Source organism: Procambarus clarkii, chromosome 21 (genome assembly GCF_040958095.1).
Source record: "Procambarus clarkii isolate CNS0578487 chromosome 21, FALCON_Pclarkii_2.0, whole genome shotgun sequence".
Lineage (NCBI taxonomy): Eukaryota > Metazoa > Arthropoda > Malacostraca > Decapoda > Cambaridae > Procambarus > Procambarus clarkii.
The window spans coordinates 46,752,142-46,773,126 of record NC_091170.1 but is presented as its reverse complement, the minus strand read 5'-3'; the positions used below and the strand labels follow the sequence as shown (position 1 = coordinate 46,773,126).

The 20,985-nt window shown below is 41.5% G+C and overlaps 1 protein-coding gene across 1 annotated transcript in view; it reads left to right on the top strand.

The window, feature by feature from the left end:
- Window positions 1-20,985, top strand: part of LOC123760680 (deoxynucleoside triphosphate triphosphohydrolase SAMHD1-like) — a 277,020-nt gene that overhangs the window by 230,209 nt on the left and 25,826 nt on the right. The window contains exons 9-10 of the mRNA XM_069328381.1: window positions 5,105-5,312; window positions 7,387-7,595. Of these exons, the coding sequence (XP_069184482.1) occupies window positions 5,105-5,312; window positions 7,387-7,595 (417 nt within the window). The remainder of the gene's footprint in view (window positions 1-5,104; window positions 5,313-7,386; window positions 7,596-20,985) is intronic.

Sequence of the window (20,985 nt, the reverse complement as noted above, 5' to 3'; positions counted from 1 at the left end):
TGACGAATTTCCGCAACCTCACTAATCGTGTGTCTCTCCTACCGGCTCCCGGCCATGTGTGTGTGTGTGCGTTTGTGTGTGTGTGTGTGTGTGTGTGTGTACTCACCTAATTGTGCTTGCGGGGGTTGAGCTCTGGCTCTTTGGTCCCGCCTCTCAACCGTCAATCAACTGGTGTACAGATTCCTGAGCCTATTGGGCTCTATCATATCTACATTTGAAACTGTGTATGGAGTCAGCCTCCACCACATCACTTCCTAATGCATTCCATTTACTAACTACTCTGACACTGAAAAAGTTCTTTCTAACGTCTCTGTGGCTCATTTGGGTACTCAGCTTCCACCTGTGTCCCCTTGTTCGCGTCCCACCTGTGTTCAATAGTTCATCCTTGTTTACCCGGTCGATTCCCCTGAGGATTTTGTAGGTTGTGATCATGTCCCCCCTTACTCTTCTGTCTTCCAGTGTCGTAAGGTGCATTTCCCGCAGCCTTTCCTCATAACTCATGCCTCTTAGTTTTGGGACTAGTCTAGTAGCATACCTTTGGACTTTTTCCAGCTTCGTCTTGTGCTTGACAAGGTACGGGCTCCATGCTGGGGCCGCATACTCCAGGATTGGTCTTACATATGTGGTGTACAAGATTCTGAATGATTCCTTACACAGGTTCCTGAACGCCGTTCTGATGTTAGCCAGCCTCGCATATGCCGCAGACGTTATTCTCTTTATGTGGGCTTCAGGAGACAGATTTGGTGTGATATCAACTCCTAGATCTTTCTCTCTGTCTGTTTCATTAAGTACTTCATTTCCTATTCTGTATCTTGTGCCTGGCCTCCTGTTTCCACTGCCTAGTTTCATTACTTTGCATTTACTCGGGTTGAACTTCAACAGTCATTTGTTGGACCATTCACTCAGTCTATCCAGGTCATCTTGTAGCCTCCTACTATCATCCTCTGTTTCAATCCTCCTCATAATTTTTGCATCGTCGGCAAACATTGAGAGGAACGAATCTATACCCTCTGGGAGATCATTTACATATACCAGAAACAGTATAGGTCCAAGGACTGACCCCTGCGGGGCTCCACTTGTGACGTCTCGCCAATCTGAGACCTCACCCCTCACACAGACTCGTTGTCTCCTGTTGCTTAGGTACTCCTCTATCCACCGGAGTACCTTCCCTCTCACTCCAGCCTGCATCTCCAACTTTCGCACTAGCCTCTTGTGTGGCACTGTATCAAAGGCTTTCTGACAATCCAAAAATATGCAGTCTGCCCACCCTTCTCTTTCTTGCCTTATTTTTGTTGCCTGGTCGTAGAATTCAAGTAACCCTGTGAGGCAGGACCTGCCATCCCTGAACCCATGTTGATGCTGTGTTACAAAGTTCCTTCGCTCCAGATGCTCCACTTGTTTTTTTCGCACAATCTTCTCCATCAGCTTGCATGGTATGCAGGTTAGGGACACTGGCCTGTAGTTCAGTGCCTCCTGTCTATCCCCTTTCTTGTATATCGGGACTACGTTAGCTGCTTTCCAAATATCTGGCAGTTCCCCTGTTGCCAGTGATTTGTTATACACTATGGAGAGTGGTAGGCACAGTTCTCTTGCTCCTTCCTTTAGAACCCAAGGGGAGATTCCATCTGGGCCTATAGCCTTCGTCACGTTCAACTCTAGTAAACACTTCCTTACTTCCCCACTGGTAATCTCAAACTCTTCCAGTGGTTCCTGGTTAGCTATTCCCTCACTTACCTCTGGAATTTCTCCTTGCTCTAAGGTGAAGACCTCCTGGAATTTCTTATTCAATTCCTCACACACTTCCTTGTCATTTGTAGTGAATCCTTCCGCCCCTATCCTTAATCTCATAACCTGTTCCTTTACTGTTGTTTTTCTCCTAATGTGGCTATGCAACAATTTAGGCTGAGTCTTTGCCTTGCTTGCGATGTCATTTTCGTATTGTCTTTCTGCCTCTCTTCTCATCCTGACATATTCATTCCTGGCATTCTGGTATCTTTCTCTGCTCTCCAGTGTTCTGTTATTCCTATAGTTTCTCCATGCCCTTTTACTTTGCTGCTTAGCTAGCCTACATCTCTGATTAAACCATGGGTTTCTCATCTTCATTTCTCTGTTTTCCTTTTGGACTGGGACAAACTTGTTTGCTGCGTATTTGCACTTCTGTGTGATGTAATCCATCATATCTTGGGCCGTCTTTCCCCTGAGCTCGGTTTCCCATGCTATATCTGTTAGGAATTTTCTTATCCCCTCATAGTTTCCCTTTCGGTATGCTAACCTTTTGGTTTCGGTATCCCTCCTCGAGTTCAATAACCCTTCTTCAATCAAGTACTCAAACACCAGTACACTGTGGTCGCTTATTCCTACTGGGTCCTCAAAACCGATTTCTCTTATGTCGGAGTCGTTCAGAATGAAGACTAGGTCGAGTCTCGCTGGTTCGTCATTGCCTCTCATCCTTGTGGGTTCTCCGACATGCTGGGTTAAAAAGTGGCTTGTTGACACTGGCCAGTTGACACTGGCCAGTTGACACTGGCCTGTGTGTGTGTGTGTGTGTGTGTGTGTGTGTGTATGTGTGTGTGTGTGTGTGTGTGTGTGTGTGTGTGTGTGTGTGTGTGTGTGTGTGTGTGTGTGTGTGTGTGTGTGTGTGTGTACTCACCTAGTTGTGCTTGCGGGGGTTCAGCTCTGGCTCTTTGGTCCCGCCTCTCAACTGTCAATCAACAGGTGTACAGGTTCCTGAGCCTATTGAGCTCTATCATATCTATACTTGAAACTGTGTATGGAGTCAGCCTCCACCACATCACTTCCTAATGCATTCCATTTGTCAACCACTCTGACACTAAAAAAGTTCTTTCTAATATCTCTGTGGCTCATTTGGGCACTCAGTTTCCACCTGTGCCCCCTAGTGCGTGTGCCCCTTGTGTTAAATAGTCTGTCTTTATCAACCCTGTCGATTCCCTTGAGAATCTTGAATGTGGTGATCATGTCCCATCTAACTCTTCTGTCTTCCAATGAAGTGAGGTTCAATTCCCGTAGTCTCTCCTCGTAGCTCATACCTCTCAGCTCGGGTGCTAGTCTGGTGGCAAACCTTTGAACCTTTTCCAGTTTAGTCTTATGCTTGACTAGATATGGACTCCATGCTGGAACCGCATACTCCAGGATTGGTCTGACATATGTGGTATCTAATGTTCTGAAAGATTCCTTACACAAGTTTCTAAAGGCCGTTCTTATCTTAGCCAACCTGGCATATGCTGCTGATGTTATCCTCTTGATATGAGCTTCAGGGGACAGATCTGGCGTGATATCAACCCCCCAGGTCTTTCTCTCTCTCTGACTCTTGAAGTATTTCATCTCCCAAGTGATACCTTGTATCTGGTCTCCTGCTTCCTACCCCTATCTTCATTACATTACATTTGCTTGGGTTAAACTCTAACATCCATTTGTTCGACCATTCCTGCAGCTTGTCCAGGTCTTCTTGAAGCCTCAAGCTGTCCTCCTCTGTCTTAATCCTTTCCATAATTTTGGCGTCCTCAGCAAACATTGAGAGGAATTAGTCTATACCCTCTGGGAGATCATTTACGTATATCAGAAACAGGATAGGTCCAAGCACAGAGCCCTGTGGGACTCCACTGGTGACTTCACGCCATTCTGAGGTCTCACCCCTCATTATAACTCTCTGCTTCCTATTGCTTAGGTACTCCCTTATCCACTGGAGCGCCCTACCAGTTACTCCTGCCTGTTTCTCCAGCTTATGCATCTACCTTTTATGGGGTACTGTGTCAAAGGCTTCCGACAGTCCAAAAAAATGCAGTCCACCCATCCTTCTCTTTCTTGCTTAATCTTTGTCACCTGATCATAGAATTCTATCAAGCCTGTAAGGCAAGATTTACCCTTCCTGAACCCATGTTGATGGGTTGTCACGAAGTCTCTTCTCTCCAGATGTGTTACTAGGTTTTTTCTCACAATCTTCTTCATCACCTTGCATGGCATACAAGTTAAGGACACTGGCCTGTAGTTCAGTGCCTCTTGTCTGTCACCCTTTTTAAATATTGGTACTATATTAGCAGTCTTCCATACTTCTGGTAGGTCTCCTGTTTCCAGTGACCTACTATACACTATGGAGAGTGGCAAGCAAAGTGCTCCTGCACACTCTTTCAATACCCATGGTGAGATTCCATCCGGCCCAACAGCTTTTCTCACATCCAGCTCCAATAGGTGCTTCTTGACCTCATCTCTTGTAATTTCGAACTTTTCCAAGGTCACCTGGTTTGTTGCCACCTCTCCTAGCGCCGTGACTTCTCCCTGTTCTATTGTAAAGACCTCCTGGAACCTTTTGTTGAGTTCTTCACACACACCTCTTTGTCATTCTCTGTGTACCTGTCCTCGCCCACCCTAAGTTTCATCACGTGTTCCTTCACTGCTGTCTTCCTCCTGATGTGACTGTGTAGTAGCTTTGGTTCGGTCTTGGGTTTATTAGCCATATCATTTTCATACCTTTTCTCAGCTGCTCTTCTCACACTAACTGTGTGTGAGTGTGTGTGAGTGTGTGTGTGTGTGTGTACGTATTTAGAAGATTTCTCAACTGTTTCTCTTTACTTTTATGGGAAGAGTCTGGTCAGTGTCTGTTAATGGTCGAGTCATTAACGTTAAAAGCGCACTTTAGACATTTCTTATATGCGTTTTTTTGTAATTCTGTTAATTGGATATGGCTGGAAAAGTGTGGCAAGGTTGTGTGTGTCGGCGTCGTGTCATACTCGTCTCGCCTACTTGCAGTCTCCGTGGTGTAGTGGTAAGACACTCGCCTGGCGTTCCGCGAGCGCTATGTCATGGGTTCGTATCCTGGCCGGGGAGGATTTACTGGGCGCAATTCCTTAACTGTAGCATCTGTTTAACGCAACAGTAAAATGTGTACATGGATGAAAAAACGATTCTTCGCGGCAGGGGATCGTATTCCAGGGACCATAGGATTAAGGACTTGCCCGAAACGCTACGCGTACTAGTGGCTGTACAAGAATGTAACAACTCTTGTATATATCTCAAAAAAAAAAAAAAAAAAAAAAAAAGATGATGCAGATAGCCTTTAATAACTGAGCCTCTCTCGTCTCATACCTAGAACTGCCGTCAAGCTGAGCGAAATACATAACAACAGGGAACTATTCATTCATCTGACCGACGACCTGTTCAACGAGATCCTCAGGAGTAAGAACCCAGAGCTGGAGGACTCAAGAAGGATATTAGGTCGGATCCAGACAAGAAAACTTTACAAAGTAGTTGCTAACAAACTCCTTCCTGCGGCTCCATTTTCAAATCATGAATCCAAGGTTGGTCTTATTATTATGAATTGTTGGTTATATTCACTGCCTCACAGGCCAGTGGATCATACTCAAAATATTTGGTCTAAATTGTAGAGTGAAGCATAAATATATATCATTAAATTACAGTCGATTACATCAGATATTATACATGTTTCAATTTACGAATTTGAAATGCAACCACACAAGGCACGGATGGATTCATAAGAGATGCAGCTAAACAAAAGAAATCTTCTTTCTTTAATATGGACAAGTAAATTTCGGATAAATGAGTAAGATATCATCCAGTATATCAGATCCAATGAAATTAGTTGATTGATAACACACAGACATCACAATTGTGTGATGCATCAAATGAACAAATCTACAAGGGCCGTGGCGAGGATTGGTACCTACGTCCGAGAGCATCCCAGACGCTGCCTTAATCGACTGAGCTACGACATGGTATAAGAATTGCAACCAGAAATTCTACTGAACTTACTTGGATCCTGCAGCCTCTCCGAGACACAAACCAGGATTTTACACAATTCTCCCATGCACTCGAGCTATGTCAATAGGCCGTTCTACCTCTTCGCCCTTACTTCATTACACAATTGTGTAAACACAGAAATAAAAGCACATGAGACCAAGAGGAATGGCAGGATGTGCAGAATACCCCCGTTGAAGAGCAGAGGTGCAACAGGTACTCTGAGAGAGAACTCTATCAACATCATGGGCCCGAGACTGTTAAACACGCTTCCACTACACATAGGGGCATAACTGGTCGGCTCCTCACAGGTGTTTGTCAAGTTCAAGAGAGAACTTGACAAACACCTCCAAAGGATACCTGATCAACCAGGCTGTGACTCATACGTCAGGCTGCGAGCAGCCGCGTCCAACAGCCTGGTTGACCAGTCCAGCTACGAGGAGGCCTGGTTGACGACCGGGCCGCGGGGTCGCTGAGCCCCGAAATCACCTCAAGGTAACCTCAAGGTAAGGTACCCCTAGACAAAGTCAATAATTGCCCCTGTAGTTCAAAGAGTTGTGTGGACGAGACGTAACAGCATGCAGTGGGGGTCTTGCCTCCGAGCGGAAACTCACCTCTCTCTCGGCTCGCACTGCCATCTTAAAATGGAGAAGATGCCTCCTAGCCTCATCCTTATTAACTGAAACCAATATTTCTTTCAAATGCAGCATCTTGCTTCCTTTCAAGAATCACCAAAATCAACTAAACCTTCTTTCATATGTGTACAGATAGGGAAATATGACTCTTATTTGCGGGAATAGAGGCATACAGGCTGAACTCCGTAACACTGGGTAGAGACTGGGCTATGGGGGCCCTTGACCCCTGGAAGTAACGCAAGATAAGGTAAGGTAATGTTAAATATAGTTAACATTCATTTATGTGTTGCCATATGTCAAATTCATCCATCTATTGGACCCATCTATCCATACATCCATTCATCTGCTCATCTATTTGTCTATACCACTATCGATCGATCTATTCATCCACCTATCTCCTGTCTGCCTCTGTTTCTGTCTCTATCTTAGTCTTTGTCTGTCTCGGTCTATGACTATCTGTCTCTGTGTAATGTGTGGGTGGTCACCAATGAGATGAGCTTAGTGGTGTGAAGTACTAAAAAAAAGTATAGTTACCCCTTAATTACTACTTAAGTTACCCCTTACCTGACGCTGTGAAGGAATCGCCTGTTTTATGGGAGTATGGCAAACTATTGAAAGCAGGAAATTTCTGTCATGTTTCCAGAGTTCAGTGAAAAATGATGCATATTACTATGAGAAAAAAATTGGTTTGAAAAGTATTTTTTTTTAATATTTAGTTATGAACTGGCGGGCCATGGCAAAAATCGTCGTGGGGGATGAATGTGACCCTGGCACGCTGTTCCCTTTTGAATTCTGGTGACAGCGACCTGCCTATGTTCATCCTGTACCAGGTTTCACACAGTGCCTCCATGACCCATGCTTATGGTCGTCAAATGCAATGAAATCACATTAAAGTGATGTATCAATGAGAAAATCAGTAGGAGCCATTAGGAGGATCTGTGTATGTGCGTGTGGTGTTATAGTTATGTTTTGTACTTTTCAGAAACGGAAAAAGGAGGAATTGAAAGAGTTTTACAAGAAAGAAAATGATGACAAAGGTGGTCAGTGGGACGTGTTGTGGTCTGAAGTCAACTACGGTATAGAATTCCCCAAATTCTTAGAGAAGCAGTGGTTCTACAACAAGTCTGGAGCTGAAGAGCCGAAAGCTAAACAAATAAAGCTTGAAGATCTGTCCAACATGCTGCCAAACTGGTTAGATATTATTGTTTTACTGAGCTTACATACGAAAAATTTAAGTTGCAATATTTATAGCTATCATTAAAAGATGATCACAAGTTTGTTCAATTTACCAATACATAAAAGTAATAGCTTCCCTTTTTTGGGTAATTTTCAACTTTCTATCATGAAGCCGATTTTAAATGTCCTGATGAACTAAAGAATATTTCCCCCCCCCCTGCTCGAAAATACATATAAAGTAATTCGAATTGCCATCAGATCATCAAAAAATATTTAACATTCATTTATATGTTACCATATATCAAATAGAACTTAGCACTCTATGCTTAATAATAGGAGTTATATACAGGCCACCAACCTCCGAGAGAATTGAAGGAAATAATATGTAGGAGGAAATACCTCTAGCCTCTAGGTATAACAATATTTGTATTATTGGTGACTTTAATAGAATAAACTTAATAAACCTCAAAATGTAGTATTCAATGCAAATTGATTAGGTCGAACAAAAATAACCAAAAACGGGGTAACCAGTTAACCATAGGACTTTAATCAGTGTTCCCTAGTTCACTCTCGGTTTCAGTGTGATACGTTTGTGTGTCCCTGTTATTAACACCAAGTCTAAGGTATTGTTTTCTTGTGGTGGCTCCTTAATACGTTTTTCTCGTAGTCTAGGAATTCTACTTCCAATGCTTCTCTTCAAATGGACAAAAAATCATAGTAACATGAAGTATCAATGATAAAATCAGTAAGAACAATGAGGAGGATTAAAACCTATGTACTGGGTACTCTCAGGCAAATGCTCTAACCTACTATACCATGACATGGTGAAAAGCGTTGTTGTACATTGTATTTTCGTAAGTATTAAAGTTACATTTATGAAATAAAAAACATAGATATTTGGAGCCTTCAGAATGTATTGCTAACAACCATTTTAACCAACAAGCAATATCAAGCATTATGACTGCAAACAAAGTAGAAACAATAGTTAAGGTGTGTGTGTCTCTCACCCGCCTCACTCACGAGAAGTGTCCTCTCTCACTACACGACACCAGTAGCGTAAATTGAGACTAGAACCGTCCCAAACCTGAGGAGAACCTCGGGGATTGAACTCGGTCATAGTCAAAAGTGGTGTGGGAGTCCGTAGAATGGGACGGGTTGCGTCGTGGGGGACGTTTTGGGTCACAGGGGTAAAATGTAAGGGATGGGTACCGTCAGGAGGACTTTGTGAGTCATGTAGGTAACAGGGGAGGGGAGGATAAGTATGTGGGCATGTGTACATCATCTCAAAGGTTTCCCCGGATGTTATGACGCGTGGCGTCCGGCCAGGCATCGCTTGAGAGTGTCATGTTGGGTAGGGGATGGAAGCTATGTGGATCGTATGCAGTCATGTAGGGAGGAGGAGGAGGAGTATGTAGGTTATGTTGTGAAGGGAGGGGGGGAGCCCCCATACCTGAGAGGATATCAATAACGTCCATTAGTTCCCCCTACAGGAGGCCGGAAGCGTTGAGGGGGGTATGAGAGAACAGCCTCTTGCGGATGTGGTCCATTTGCCTTAATCGTTTTTCAATGTCTTCAGAGAGGTCTGGGAGATGTTCACCCCAACAGGTCTCTCCCACCACTGCGGATTCGCAGTGGTGGGAGAGACCTGTTGGGGTGAACTGTTTAATTCATATTAATATTTATCCTCGCGTATCGCAAATAACGCGACGATCAGCGTTAATGCTAATCACTCCTGTTGTAGACCCATAAACTAGAATGACTTTATTTCTAGCCACACCACGTTTAAATTCCAAAGCAATCCGCAGATTACCACTTTTTTCAATCGGGATGGTGTCATCTATATCCTCAGGTTGTAAATTAAAGGCCAGTATGGTTCCACCATTCACATATTTATCATAAGACAATATATTGTCCTTATCGAAGCTTAAGGCTTGTAATTCAGTGTAATACAACTTGGCGCAGTTATGAGGAAAGTCGCACCCAATATTGACAATATTAGTGCTATTCTGCGATATTAATACTTTACTAAGCTCACAGTTTTCCAGATAAAGCGGGTTGCGATTATATGCACCAGACACAGCCTCCATATCAAGGATGATCATATATAAATGTTCTGGTATAACAGTCCCCCAGAGCTGGTCCATGGTTATCGAGCGCTGACCTGTGCCCAATATATATGTTTTGTATAAAGTTTTATTAAAAGTATACGTAATAGGAGAGTTGTTGTGCACCATGGCTTTATTAACGGCTACTAATCCTTCGGGGTATGGCAATACCCGATCCACCCATAGACGTGTAGACTTGATATTGTATTTAAAATTAGCGTGTTCATTATTGCTGAGTATAAGCCATTTATCAGGTTGAAGTTCGAGCCGCACCCTGATGTCCACATTATCCAAAACGTATTCACTAACTGATGTGACATCCAACATTAGTTTAAAACAAGTATTCACGCCACTCGTTTTCATATCAGTCATCCGTTGCTTCTCCCCAGCCGAGGCGTTAGTGAAATAACCAGCTTCAATTTTACCAGGATCGACACGGTTAAAAAACTGTGATAGTTTATCGTAGCGGTTAGCCTTACACCCAGAAATCATAGATAATAACTTTACGTATGACCAGAATGAGAATAATGAGCTGGTTTCAACTACTGTTTCGTTTAAATACACAATAGCGGATTTGAATAGAGTTTGCGATAATCCATTCACCAACGAAACGTTTTTAGCATCTCCTAAAGGTGTTGTTCCATCTTCTTCGGTTAGATCAATAGACAACTCCAAAGCTATAGATGATAAATCCACCAGTTGGCCATTCACCCCCTTGATGATGAATTCCAGATAGGTGTCTGTAAACTTATTATTGTCCCCAGAATTCACAGGTAATACATCCACCGTTTGTCTGCTTACAATTGTTGATTCTACCAATCGAGGGGAAAATACTTTAGGAAAGGCTTCACTAACAGCAGCTGTATAGTGTTCTAATGGCACTTGGAGGCCAAGAGCGTTATATCCGGCCATGTTCGCGCTTTAGACAACACCAACCGAGTGAGAAGAATTTATGACAGCACATCATTATATTTCGCTTTAGTAAAACGTTTGATGTTAACTAATTTTTTTGTTTATTCTTTTTCTGCACTCTTCCGCCTATCATTTGCTTCCCCACTCCTTTCAATGTTTAAACTCCGCGTTTCTTAAGAGATTGTTTGAAAGTTTGTTTGTCATTATTAATGTCGTCTAGTACGTTCTGCCCCAAGCTAAGCGCAGCCGGGGCCAGTGTTCTCATGATAAAGGGCGCTGTTCTACGCGCTATTCCGCTTAAAATGGAAAATATTCCTCCTCCACGCGTATAACGTCTACTGTTGTTGAAAATCCGTATATCATCAGTCCCGCCACCTCTAGGAGGGGTTAACAGAATGTATAATTCCTCAACAGAGGGGGGAATAAAGTGGACACGCATTTCTCCGCTTGTTTCAGATGAATGAGGAGTGGCGGGAAAGCGTTGGTGTTATATACCTCCTGCAACGGGGCGTACATGCAAGACTGCTATGGTGCACCCACGTTCATCAAAATGTATTGGGTTACCATCTTGATCCCTAATAGTGATGCTGACGCTGTCTATCATGTTGGTGTTAAGACGCACATATAGTTTTTTATTGTTGCTGTTATCACTTCAAATTAGGGAGATTACATTCAAAATATTTACAGACTGGTTTCCATATCTAGTAGAAGAGATTTTATCGCAATAAACACACAGAATATCAACTCATCCTCTAGGCATTGGCGGGAATAGACATGTGTTAACTACACTCGAGGCATACTGACGTTTTGTGAATATGTCATATTCAATTTCTGGAACTACGCCCACCACTCTCCCAAAAGCTATCCCAAATGATAATGTAACTCTACTGATGTTTTTATGCCCCGTTGCAGACCTAATATTCTCCTCACTAATCACAGTAGTGAACTTGTTTCGATTGGAGGAAGAATCATATTTAATAAAATGCGTTCCATATTTAGCTGAAAATTGTTTTAATGCCTTTAAAAAAAAACTCAGTTTAGCATTACTTGAAAATATGGCCTCTATTTCTGTATTAATCGTGGTATTAATTTCTTTTATAGTTCCGGCTAAAACATCAGATGATAATAAATGCTTTGAATGCATGTATCTCCCCTCGCCCACTTTCTCATACGTAACGCCTACACGTATATATGCCTCAGGATTATCACGCTTAATAACGTAATGGGAAGTGGGGAGGAGTAATTTTTGTAGACACATTTCATAACTCCTCCTGGGATCTAATTCTAGCTGGTTAAACAATCGATTTTGGAACGATGCGAGGATGTTATTTGGGAATAAATGCGTATCTGATACGCTGGTGGCGTATATCACGTGAGTGTCCATCGCTCTGTCTCCTTAGACTGCTTTTTGCAGAGTAAAGCTAGCTACACATTACATACACATTTATATACACTACCTGTTAATATACGATCCAGGAAGCATTCCTTTTACTGTGAGGATCAATCTTTGCTGTTGCCTGTCTCTTAACAGATGGAGCCTCATACACTTGACTGCTTGCCGTGGTATTACGGAATAAATCTCGTGGTGTAGAAGTTAGTGTGAAAAACAGTTGAGCAATGGGCAATTTATCCGGTAAAAAAATATATTTAAGCACAGTCATTTTATGTATAATGTCGTTAATTATATGTATGCCAGTTACTGGAGCCAATACATTTCCATTCAGATCCCAACGAACGATTCCAGTAGCATCATAATGGTTTAGCAAGGATCTTGCATATTCATGATCTCGCACTTTCAATTTCAAATCTATTAAATGTTTTATGGAAGGGTTGGTATGCAACTGAGGAGGAGGAGGTGGTTTGACAGTAAGATGACGAGCAGCAGCTTTCACAGTGGGGTAAGCAGGGCTGTGTGCAGCTTTCCGGTTGTCCAATATTTTACGCGGTACGAGATAAAAGGCTTTCATTTTACTTTACTTACTGAACAACCGTGTAATTAAACTAGCCTCAATCGGCAAAATAATGGATAAAATACTGCCTCCTCGTTTGCTGGTTAATATCTGTTTCTTAGTTGACACAGAAGGTTTCTTACAGGCTAGTGACCGAATAAGCAATTTATATTTTTTCAACTTTTTAACAACCTTGTCAGGCACACGCAATTTTTTTTTTTAAAAGTTATTAAAAATTTCTGATAAACAATTTATATGTGGTTTCTTCAATTTTTCAATCAACTGTTTTCTCGAGGAATACTGAAGTTTTGATAATAGTTGGATCAATTCCTTGTATTTATAAACTAAGGGCTTCTTCATTATAAATGTAATATCTCAGCAGCATCAATCCATTGATCGAATGATCGATCATAACCTGCGTACCTAACTTTAAACTGAAGCTTGCCAGAGACTCTGCGTTGGCCAACTACCTTTTCAATATTAAAGGTGTGAGGCAAATGTGTGGGTGTTAATTCTTGTTTATAGAAGCCACCATCATTTTCTTCCCCATTCAGATCTTTTAGAAAGTATAAAGGGATGTGTTGTCTCCGATCAATACGTGTAACTGTAAATATCTCTCGGGTGTTCTGCTGCTTAAACCCTTTCTTAAACTTGGAAATGTGATCAGATAGAGTGATGCGTACTGTATCACCAACACTCAATCGAGGAATGACAGTTCTCTTTGATTTGCTCGGGCTTTTATACATTAAATCAAATTGTTTGGCGTGTTCGCTGGGCGAGGATAGAGCGTGCACCTCTGTGGGTGTCTTCCCCTTCAATCCTCTGTGTGGGGTTAAATTATATGTTTTCACAATATCTGGTAGAGCCTGCATGTATTTTAAAGTGTTGTGCGCCGTCATAAACTTGTAAAGTTTACCTTTTAAAGTACGTATGAACCGCTCAGCGATTGAAGCTTTAGTCTCCTGAGAAAATACACTATATAACTGTACTTTCCTTGCTGCCAGCTTTTTTTTCAAAGTGGCGTTATAAAATTCTCCACCTCGATCAGAATTAATTTTGCGCACTCCCTGAGAATGAGATGAATCTAGAATTAAAGCCAGAGCTTTACTGGTACTTTTCCCGTCCTTGACGCGTAAGGGTACTATTTGGGCGTACCTGGAGAAAATATCTACACATACGAGTAAATATTTCACTCCGTCATTATGTTTGTCCAATAAACTCATCTCGGCCAAGTCTATAGCTTGAAATAGTCGTTGTTTAGGGCTTAACACCCGACGCCGAGGGAATTTATGTGGTTGTAAATAATGCAACGTATAGGAGTCAGAGCTTTTCAGATAGTCCTTTACATCGGCTAGAGTTATACTAGAGTTAATTAATTTGGCGGCCTTATACAACCTCTGTACCCCTCCAAGCCCCCCGCTAGATGAGGGGTCATTATATACTCGTTCCAGTACATCTTTCTTGCTCACCATTGGTAAACTATCCCATAGGGCGGTTCGTGAACAATATTACCGCGTAATGTTATAGTAGATGGAGTGTTCGACCCCAGATCTACTAGCAAATAGCCGTAGGGTTGGCCAATAACTTGCTTATATAACTCTACAAATTTCTTTGAATCCACTTTCCCAAATATTTGTCGTCCGAGTGTTTCAATTTGTGACAGGTCTCGTGATTTAACCAATATGAAATGAGAAGCATTTAAACTAATATTACTCGAATATTTACCAGGAAAAAATATATTTTCAGTAATCAATATGACGGAAACCATGAAATGACAGCCTTTAGTAAACATGTCTGATACGATTTTTTAATTCGCAGACTCTGTAAAAAGGTCATCATAGATTACTAAGATATGCGAGTCATTATCCACTCCCTCTTCCACAGGATCAATAATGGTTGAATGCTCGATCAGCTTCCCTTTAATTTGTGGATCTGATCGTAATTCAGAGTAACCTCCTCCGTATATAATTATTGAGAACTTGTGCTGATACTTCCTTACAAGTTTACTGCACAAGTAGGATTTTCCGCTGTTTGAATAACCAGCAATAATAACACGAGATGGTTCTCTGAAAATATCTAGATGTTCCTCATGGATTATATCATAGGAACTGTCCATGATTAATGCTTCGTTAAGACTACTAAAAACTAAGGAAATGAGGTGGTATTTATACAAACATAGTCATTTACAGGTGTTTATTCACATATTTTATGTACAGCAACAACATTTTTAAAACTAATCATAGTTCTTACAGTTCACAAACAATAATATTAAACATCCTATTCATTTAGTATAAATAGTTCTAGTCATATGAGGCATCCACCTTAATACTAACTAACAATTGTACAACATAAAATCTAGCGAGGGTTGAATAGTTTCTGAGCTGCAGCATCGCGTTTGCTCCAGGGGCGGAATATTGGGTAGAGTCTCTGTGCTTGCTCTACTACCACTTCCTCTTCCATAAACAATTCTTCCATCTCCTCCTCTCCCACTTCTACATCCATCTCATCATCATTGTTATTGGGAATATCAGGATGACCATACGCTAGGGACTGTGTGGGGCTTAAAATATAACGTTTATCGTCCAATGCTGACAAACCTCTGCAGGTACTGTGACATGTACAAATCTTTCCTTGCACGTTGCGTATAGATCTTGACACATACCTGATTGAACTGTTTGTTTCAAGAGTGTGCTGAAACAAGTCGTGTGAGAGTTTCTCTTGTAAGTGGTATGGTACGTCCTTACACTTACAAGTGTGTTCCCCATCATGCATGGTGAACGAATATGTTTTAGGTCTGAGAGCAATTAACTGGTTAATAATCTTAGAGCCTGTTTCAGACTTGAGCAATCCTAGTTCACCTTCTCGCGCTTTAGAGGAGGATGGATGTGTGTCATTAAAATTACTAAAATCCATACAGTCGAAGAGAGGAGACTTATTCAACTCTTCAAACACATCCTGACAGTCCAGTTTAATGATAAAAGAGTCTGTGTCTGTATATAACAGACTCGCTTTATCGCCATACGCAGGTTTGACAACATCATACCAGAACTCATAGAGACGCCTCTTAGCAATTTGAAGTATATGATAACCCAGATACGTAGGAGTGTTGACTAGGAGAGACTTCTGCTTGATAGTACATATCACACGATCCTTACTTAACAAAAGACTCCGCTTGAAGAACGGGTTTCGAGCATGTTTTAGGAAATGTCTACGATCTGTGACCAAATAGTGTTTGTTCCCATATTTAGATACATCTGTGAGACTCTTTCCATATATAGAGTTTGATACGAGTTTGAAAGTCTTTTTTTTTTTATCGCACATTTGGTACTGGCACGTTCACGAACATTGGTTTCAATGACGTCTTTAAGGTAGCTCTCCTGCTGGAATTCGTAGATGTCGTGAACTTTAGCAACTTCTAATCCAACGCGTATGAGTAACTGTAACAAGTCCAGACTAACCAGGTAGTCTTTCTGAGGAAAGTGAGAAGCAATTAATTTAGTGTTGTTTTTAGGCAGACCGCGACTTTCTTCTGTAAGAATATTCTTACTGTAGGGTGAAATGTGATCCTCGGTAATGCAAGTATGGGAAAGAACTAGGGGCAGTTCATCTGTATACCTAGCTACCTCCGGTCGGACCTGCAGTGTATCACACAACACCCAATATCCCTTGGACCCGTCACATGGGATATTCTCCAAGCCTAGCAGCACGTCACGCTCATTGTGTGTCAGTTTCCGAATCCCGCCACAAGGAAGCAGTTCAGTCATTCACGCCCCGTAAAGGCTATTAAAATCGAGGTAAATGATGTAGCTACTATCTTCCCTTAGATCTAAGCCTGTATGCTGGTTCTCCACATTCGTGTACTGTCTCGTCACACTGGTGAACCCGCCTCGGAGATTCCGACGAAGTAAATCATATAACAATGGGTCTGACACAGCATCAAGTTCAACTTTCGATTTAAGCAAGAATGCATCCCAAGCAAATGAGGGTAAAGAAATGTAGTGGGAAATGTCTAATTTGTAGAGAGCAAGCATGGTATCTCGCCAGACTGTGAACGCATCAGCTAGCAAACCTGTGTCCACTTTGAGGTAAAGGAGTAGATACTCCCCTATGTTGCGACATTTAGCCAAATCAAAAATTTCTAAGGCTTGTTTGTAATCTTTTTCTGACAACTCTTCGTCTTTTAGTGTATTGTAAAACTTATCGCGAGAAGGAAGGTGTGGTTCATCTAACACAGACATAGAGGATAAATAATCATAGCAGAATGATTGTTTACCCTGGAGCAGTTTTGGGATGGCCGCTTTATTTACACCTTTTAACATAGCCAAAGTGAATGTGGTAGGTTTCCCACTATCAATATAATCCTTAGCTATTCTTCCTAGCGAGCCGTTGAGAAGGGCTAAGCTATCCAAAAATCTTAAGTTGTTTACATCAACTTTCATAAATTTAAATCCATCCTTAGCTAATATATCTATTTCACTCCCTGGTCTATCTCTCATCTCGTTTACGATTACTCCTAAATCATAGGAAGCGTTGTGGGAGAAAGTGTATAGGAACTTGTATGAATTTATACACTGTAAATTACATCTATCACAGTAAGCTGCTTGATAATTGTGGAATCTTACTGTGTGGTCGTGATACCGGACTTTGATTACATCTTCCCTGTTATAAGGTTCATCACAGAGTTCACAGGCTGTTTTTGTCTCAAATATCGCCTGCTGTTGCTGGGACATGTGAAGTTCATAGGATACTAACCCCTTCTTGATTCTAGCCCATGACGCTTCTAGCGTGGTTATAAAGTGATTGACTGCATCTTTACCCAAATAAGTGTCATTCTCAACAATATTCATCTGTCTGTCAATGATGATGTACGCATACGCCACTGTTTTGTGACGTGATTCTATCATTCCCTTAGGGATTGGGCAATCTAACATGCACTCAAAGTCATAAAAGCACATGTGACTAGGACCATATCCCCGCCCAGAGTTACGGAAAGTAATCTTCCTCTTTGGTGGGTAAAATATGAGAGTCTGATATACTTTGCATGTACTTTCATGACTCTGCATGCAATCAGCTGGGAGTGATATCGAACAACAATGACAAAAGCTGTGGTGTGAAGGGAACTTTTAGGGGTGGGAGTTAATATTGCACACATATTGGTTAAAATCCTTAATTAATACTAAGTGTTGAGCTTCCAACATCAGCAATGGTACGACATCTGTATATCCCCCTCTTCCCTTCCTAGCTAGTGTAATGTAGTGTCGCTGTCGTCTAGCATTTTCATCTCTTTCTAGTGAATAGATGAATATACTGACTTTATTAATTTTCTCTACCTTGTGAATATCCACGAATGTTACTGCAGAATTGACATCTGCTGGCCAATTAATGTGTCTGAGACACCATCTCGCTTCTCCACACCGTTTACGAATATTATCTAGATGCATCCCCTTAGCTAAACATTTATAAGCAGCAACACATTGCATAAGGCAAATATCAGCCTCTCCCTCTGGATTGAAAACCAATTTTTTTCCACGCAAGCCTTCAGGATAGTCTACATGCGAGCCTAATCTTATTGGATGTTCAGTCTGACCACAGTTAATGTAAAACCCGGTGAGCCGCTCAACGAAGACATTGGAGCCCTCTCTCTCTTCCAGATATTGGGATATTTTCCCTGTCAATTCGTCCGCCCAAAAATCAATAAGTGTATCTACCTCCTCTCGAGTTATTGTTCGCCCCTCACCTCGTATGGGAAAGCCGTCGTTATTTATAGGATCCAAAAGATTCTCCTCCTCGCCATCTTGTTGTACATTTAAATTCCGCACAATTAGAGTGATGTCTGGGTAAATTAGGAGTGATGGGTGTTGTGGGGAGAAAAGAGATCAAATCTCATTAATGAAAAATTCACTGTATGTTCTCAGATAGAGTCCTGGAGAGGTGTTAACATGCTCTGGTATGGAGAATGAAAGCCGAACATAGCCGCCATTATAGCTATCAATTCGATCCAGCAGGTTGAATTTCTAGCGCAGGTGGGGGGGGAGAGGGAGGGAGCGCTGGTGGGGGTGATGGGAGAGGGCTAGGGGGGGGTAGGGGGTGGTGATAGACCCCCTCCGAGATGAATGGGTGAGACTGCATGGTCAGCTATTACACCATTTGTATATTGTATATTATTTGTATATTTGTATATTATTTGCATTTGAATAGCTATTACAGCTGGTTGATACCTGGTTGATACCTGGTTGATGGGGTTCTGGGAGTTCTTCTACTCCCCAAGCCCGGCCCGAGGCCAGGCTCGACTTGTGAGAGTTTGGTCCACCAGGCTGTTGCTTGGAGCGGCCTGCAGGCCCACATACCCACCACAGCCCGGTTGGTCCGGCACTCCTTGGAGGAATAAATCTAGTTTCCTCTTGAAAATGTCCACGGTTGTTCCGGCAATATTTCTTATGCTTGCTGGGAGGACGTTGAACAACCGCGGACCTCTGATGTTTATACAGTGTTCTCTGATTGTGCCTATGGCACCTCTGCTCTTCATTGGTTCTATTCTACATTTTCTTCCATGTCGTTCACTCCAGTACGTTGTTATTTTACTGTGTAGATTTGGTACTTGGCCCTCCAGTATCTTCCAGGTGTATATTATTTGATATCTCTCTCGTCTTCTTTCTAGTGAGTACATTTGGAGGGCTTTGAGACGATCCCAATAATTTAGGTGCTTTATTGCGTCTATGCGTGCCGTATATGTTCTCTGTATTCCCTCTATTTCAGCAATCTCTCCTGCTTTGAAGGGGGAAGTGAGTACTGAGCAGTACTCAAGACGGGACAACACAAGTGCCTTGAAGAGTACAACCATTGTGATGGGATCCCTGGATTTGAAAGTTCTCGTAATCCATCCTATCATTTTTCTGGCTGTCGCAATATTTGCTTGGTTATGCTCCTTAAACGTTAGGTCGTCCGACATTATTATTCCCAAATCCTTTACATGCTGTTTTCCTACTATGGGTACATTTGATTGTGTTTTGTACTCTGTATTATGTTTAAGGTCCTCATTTTTACCGTACCTGAGTACCTGGAATTTATCACTGTTAAACATCATGTTATTTTCTGATGCCCAGTCGAAAACTTTATTAATATCAGCTTGAAGTTTTTCAATGTCCTCAGCCGAGGTAATTTTCATACTGATTTTTGTGTCATCTGCAAAGGATGATACGAAGCTGTGACTTGTATTTTTGTCTATATCTGATATGAGAATAAGGAAAAGCAGTGGTGCAAGGACTGTACCCTGAGGTAAAAGAGCTTTTCACTGCACTTGGACTAGATTTTATATGGTTGACAGTTACTCGCTGAGTCCTGTTTGACAGAAAACTGAGTATCCAGCGTCCTACTTTACCGGTTATTCCCATTGACTTCATTTTGTGTGCTATCACGCCATGGTCACATTTATCGAAGGCCTTTGCAGCTATTCAGCCTTTGCAGAAGGCAGCTATTCTGACTGGTTAGCACCAGATGGTGCTAACCAGTCAGAATTGTCAGACGCTGACGAGTCAAGATCAAGGTAAGCTGAGCTGTCGTCTGAGTCAAGACTATTCTCACGGACTGTGATGCTGTTGTTAACGGTAGTGTTCTCCCACTGCTGCTGCTGCTGCAGCAGTCGCTGACTGATTGGGGTATGGGGCTGGGGGAGGAACGGGGGATTGAGTGCGTGAACGACCCCTCCCCTCCCTGTGAGCTGAGGGGTGCGAGCCAGATATGGGTAATGTCCACTCTGCTGAGTTGGGTGTGTCACTCTCACTGTCGCTCTCAGCGCTGCTGGATACCAAATCTATGCACAGAGGTGTAGCATCTGCAAAAAAAAAAAAAGAAAAACATATTATCTCTAGAAAGAATGAAAGCATATATATATATATATATATATATATATATATATATATATATATATATATATATATATATATTTATATATATATATATATATATATATATATATATATATATATATATTTATATATATATATATATATATATATATATATATACTTATATATATATATATATATATATATATATATATATATATATATATATATATACTTATATATATATATATATATATATATATATATATATATGTATATATATATATATCTATATATATATATATATATATATATATATATATATATATATATATATATATATATATATATATATATATATATATATATATATATTGAGGTGAGGGAACAGACTAGTGGGAATTAATATGTTTAGGAAATAGGCTGAAATAAGACAGTAATAACTTACTTATGTCCTGGTGTGGGGGTTGAGCAGGTGAGAGGCTATGAATCCTTAATGTTGTGTTAACTGGGCGTGATATTGTCTCATAGCCCTCCATCTGGCGGCACTGCCGCCCCTTGTTGAAGGGGCGGGGGATGCCCGCGAGTGACATCT